This window comes from Sinocyclocheilus anshuiensis, unplaced genomic scaffold (assembly GCF_001515605.1).
Source record: "Sinocyclocheilus anshuiensis isolate Anshui unplaced genomic scaffold, SAMN03320099.WGS_v1.1 scaffold209, whole genome shotgun sequence".
NCBI lineage: Eukaryota > Metazoa > Chordata > Actinopteri > Cypriniformes > Cyprinidae > Sinocyclocheilus > Sinocyclocheilus anshuiensis.
The window spans coordinates 650,798-656,202 of record NW_015540880.1 but is presented as its reverse complement, the minus strand read 5'-3'; the positions used below and the strand labels follow the sequence as shown (position 1 = coordinate 656,202).

The 5,405-nt window shown below is 34.9% G+C and overlaps 1 protein-coding gene across 1 annotated transcript in view; it reads right to left on the bottom strand.

Annotated features, from left to right (window-relative positions):
- LOC107688402 (raftlin-like) overlaps positions 1-492 on the bottom strand; it is a 15,174-nt gene extending 14,682 nt beyond the window's left edge. Inside the window, exon 1 of the mRNA XM_016486059.1 lies at positions 351-492. Coding sequence (XP_016341545.1) covers positions 351-492 — 142 coding nt within the window. The remainder of the gene's footprint in view (positions 1-350) is intronic.
- Positions 493-5,405: the final 4,913 nt, after the last annotated feature.

Sequence of the window (5,405 nt, the reverse complement as noted above, 5' to 3'; positions counted from 1 at the left end):
TAATAAAATGAAACAAACACAAACTGAAACAACCCCGAGGGGGAAAAACAGACAGGCAGGCTAGGAACTGCACTACATGCAGACATAACACACACAATGAAAAAACAATGGATCAGCACAGGATTACAGACACCAGGAGGATAAATAGGAAATCAAATGAGGAGGCTAGCGAGGGAGACACAGGTGGAGTCACTGCGTGAGGCAAATGGTGGTCACACCAGATACTGACTGGTTTTCGGAACCCCCCCCCCATTTTAAAATACCATTTAAAATGTTTGAGAATAAACAACAACAACACGTACAAAGGGACTTTTCAATAGACAAAGTGTACAGGAAATGGGCATGTGTACCTTCTTTTCCTAACAGGAAGTCCAGGAAGTGGTATGTATAGGCCACTCCTGAGTGTGTCTCCACTTGTGCTCTTCTGAGGGTGGAAAAAATCTTCCCCGGAGCTTCATCTGACCCTCGAGGCTTCTGCAACTTACAGCCCATGTCTGCACACGTGGAAAAGAACAAAGCAAGAGAGAGAAAATGAGACAGATGAATATGGATCATTTGTCTATAATATTCATGTATTCATAACTGCATTATTGATATAACTGATTGCCTTGGCAGCAGTCCCTAATTGTCATGCTAATTAAGTCAGATTGACGTTGAAATTGGAATTGAGCATGTGCGAAACTGGGGAGAGGGCATTTCAGCATGTCTTTAAACACAACTGCAAACATTCAGATACATGCACGCGCAAAGATTCGTCACACGGTAACATAACATGAAGGCTAATTGGAAAGCTAATCAACCTTCAAACATCAACCTTTAACACAAACACACGTTCAACGTGTCAAACACAATGCCCCCTTCAAAACGTGCACACTGTCTCCTAGGTTACCAGAAGCAGCAATCAGATAACACTTCATATTTGATCTGTGACTACACAACCAATCAAACAGTGGAATGTGTGGCCGATGAATCGTGTGGCTAATGCTAATGAGCGTCACATCTATAGCGCGTTAACTTGATGTGACAGTAGAGGCACACCACGTGGGCCCCAGGGCCACCAGCGCTAACACATATCATCAGGTATGGGTGGTTAAGTGCCAGCATTTCTGTGTCAGCGTCTGATGATCCAGAACAGGTGAAACCGAGAGGAACTGGACAAGCCCAGTCACCGTGACAACAAGCATTAAGTGTGCACTGATGACATGAAGGGGAATGAAGATGGGACAGGGGAGCGATGGATGGCTGGTTTTGTGGTTCGGGGATGGGGTGATCATTTTAGAGAGCTCTATGAGTAGATTGGGATAAACACTAAAAACCAGTACTGTGCTTTACCATGGTACATGATACTATTTTGATATATAGCCTACAATAGTAGTGTATGGTTATTGTTTTCAATGGTATGTACTAGGTATTTCAAAGTATATTATGGCATTACCTTCGTAGCAGTTTCCAAAAGACTATGGTTTTTCTTACAGTGGTGTTATGTCTAAATATTGTAGTAATTGAATGCTGTACAATAAAGCCACAACAATGCTTTCTATTGAGCTGTCTTTGCTGGCTGCAAGCAAAAACATAGCATGAATTAATGACTTGTATAAGAGATTCTTGTAATGACTCATAAAAAGACTGACTTATCAGTTTGAATCAGAGGAAGCACTCACAGCATGACTTCACTGAATCGGTCAGAACTGCTACTGAATTAACCTCTGATTGAACCGAAAGTCTTTACTTTTACTATGAGTGAAAATGAAGCAATTTTGGGTAATTAAAGAAAACTATTGAATGGAATGGGATGACATTATTTGTGTGTGTGTGTGTGTGTGTGTGTGTGTGTGTTTATAGAACGATGCAAGGCTGCATTTATTTGATCAAAAATACAGTAAAACAGTAATATTGTGAAATATCATTACAATTTTAACTGTTTCTATTTGAATATATTTTAAAATGTAATTTATTAATGTGATGGCAAAGCTGCATTTTTAGCAGTCATTACTCCAGTCTTCAGTGTCACACGATCCTTTAGAAAGCATTCTAATATGCTGATTTGCTGCTCAAGAAACATTTATTACCATCATTGTTGAAAACAATTGTGGGGCTTAAAATTTGTATAGAAAGTGGGATGTTATTTTTTCAGGATTCTTTGATAAATAGAAATTTCAAAAGAACAGCATTTATTTTAAATAGAAATCTATCGTGACAATATAAATGCCTTTATTCTTATTTCGGATTAACTGAATGTGTCCGTGTAAAATAAAAGTATTACATTCTTTAAAATAAATAATGAAAATCTTACTGACCCCAAACTTTTTAACAGTATAGTGTAGTGCATATATATCAAATAATATTTATTAGGTTACGTTACCAAAATAGTATATGGGAGGTCCCAGACTGCAAAAACAGCAGACTCCCAGACGTCAATGGAAAACATTAGGAGGTGGAAAACATAACCTGGGATGTCTGCACTGATGTAGAGCTTTATATACACAGAAGTGGCTCTTCATCATTTTAGGAGCTTTCTCACTTTGAATTTCCATTGAAACACTAGAAAAACTCCTGGTACAACATCACACAAAAACAATTATCTCTCCTTTGTTCTTTTAGAATTTATTTTTTGATCAAACTATCGCCTCAGGTGTGATAGTGGCTGTTTATATCGGTGTGTTATTTCTTTTATTCCACAAAATGGTGTACTACACACTTCAAGTGAACACCTGAAATCATCGGAAACGATATGCTACTTTTAAGTTTAGTGATTTCGAAGAAATTATTGAGTTATTTATATTTAAACTGAGAATATACACAGGGAGGTGTTAACGTAATGATCTGTAACCTCAAGCACTATAGGCTTAAATTCCAAGTAGGAGTAAATCACAAAGATTTACTGAGACAATTTGCTTTTATTATGAATCTGACAGCTGGAATATAAATGACTACTTCACTGGAGATACACAGACCTTCACACCTGTGCTGAGTGAAGTTAATGCTGGCAGTCAAACGTCCGGTTCCACTCAGTTCCCTTCACTAGCCTGACAATCTCATCATTACTGACGCCAATCGCTCGGCAGCAGACCGACAGATCATCAGTTTGCTCAAAGTTACTCAGACAACATTTGGAGAGCTATTAGAGCAGAAAAAAACCCCACTGATTCTTAATCTCAGCTGAATTTGCAATATCATCAAGGGACCAGCAAACGCAAGCTTTGACAAACACAAATGCTGTTATGAGCACATAAGCCTCAGTGAGGGGATAGTTGCTCCCTCATTGAGCACAAAAATGACAGCACAGCAATGTGTGCATCATACTTAGCCTTGGCCATTATGTAGGCTATCAGTACCATCAGTACCATAACCGTGATTGGCCATATTATCATTTATTTATCGGCCAGTATTGGATATTTTATTGTGCAAGTTTATTACATTTGCTTTCATCTAATGCACTAATCGATAAAAGCACTAATAATTTAACAACAATGTTAAATATAATCTTTAGCAAGTCTCAAAATGAATTTGCTTGTAGAAATGACTGATTCAAGTTTTTTGTTTTTTCTTTTAAATTCATGTTTATTGGTTTTTAGTAAATTAAACACAAAACAATAAATTGAATAAAGCTGAAAAATCGGAAAAAGAAAAATGTATATAAAAATAAATAAATATTACTAGGACTAATAAAAATTATAAAATAAATAAATAAATGGGAAAACAAAAACAAGAAGCATTACACTGCGACAGGATAAACAAAAAAAAAAACGTGTGTGTGTGTGTGTATATATTTATATACTCACAAAGACATACACCCACACATACTTATAAATATACACGAGAAAGTCGATAAAATACATAAAAATGTACTTTTTAAAATTATTTAGCCAAAATAGTATAGGATTTTAATATCATTGTTTATCATTAAACATGAAAGTTATGATTAGTTTATCACTATCACCCAGAAATTTAATGTCAGTGAATCTCTATTTCCATATGAAAGAAAAATCACATTGGAGACAAACACTTTAATATCTCAATTGTTTCTCATTGGCAGTGATGAGATTAAATAAAGTCTAGAGTTCCTGCTTCTTGGAGAGCCTGGAAATCTCACATGTCTCCTCTAAAGATCTCAGCAATAACTCAAACATGCTCAGATTTTCTAAGATATCAAAACCTGGTATTCAAAAGTGATTTCTATATGAATCTCTCATCAAATTCTTCTAAGACCAAATGATGTGAGCTATGCTGTCTGCATTTGTTTTATTACTCTACAGTTTTACTGTGTATCGACATTTGTTTCTATTTTTATTTCTCAGGAATTACAGGAGAAACCTCTGAGACAATATTGATATCCATTAAGTCTCCTTAGCTATGAAAGAGCAGTATAAAATGATTCTGGGTTTTTATAGATACACTTTAAGATTTTATAGATACATTAAGATTTATGAATCAGATTAAAATAGATTATTTAGATTACTAAAAAGCATAAATGCAGAGACTTTGAGTTTATCTCTTCTACACAAAGATGCATATATTGTTTCACAATCTACATCACATCTGCACTATACACTTCCCACACTACACACTTCCTGCATGGTTCGCAGCAAAACACACGAAGATATTCACACACAATAATCTCTCACTGTGATAAGCGTGAGGAGGGGAGCGGAAGAAAAAAGGGAAAAAGAAAGATGGAGAGCTAAATTTAGGCATGATGATAGGGAAGGATAATAAGTTGAGAGCACACATCGAATGCAAGGTGGTGGTGGTGGGGCTTTGGTAACCAACGGAGACGAGAGATTGTCAATATGATGCAATAAAGAAAAGCCTGGTTTACTATCCTAATGTCTTGCTCTGACAAAGGATCTTACTACAATCTTGTATATTTTAATAAAAGTATAATACAATTGTATAATTCTGCATGTTACTACATTCATCGCATCATCTCCAATGTCAACAAGACAAAAAAGTACCAAAAGTACCATAGTTTGATATGGTACCTTGTTTTTTGTGCATGTACCATGGTAGCACTATAGCACTATGTAAACACTACAACATTACAGTATGTAAATATGGTAATAATTCAGTATCATGATATATGTAGTGGGGTCCAAATTAGACTACATTGAAAAACTGGTATTGCAAATATAAATAACCGTTTTTAAATAAACATTTTTGAATTCTTTTAATTTTAATGAATAAGAAATGTTATAATACAACAAAATAATGATTAATAAAAATGTAGGATTCTACACTATTTCTAGATCACCAATCATATGTTTACACACAGACATGCATATATATATATATATATATATATATATTGATAGATAGAAATATATATAACATTTACATATATTTATTTATACACATCAATATATCACGATAGATAGGTATATAGAATATATTTACTTATATTCATA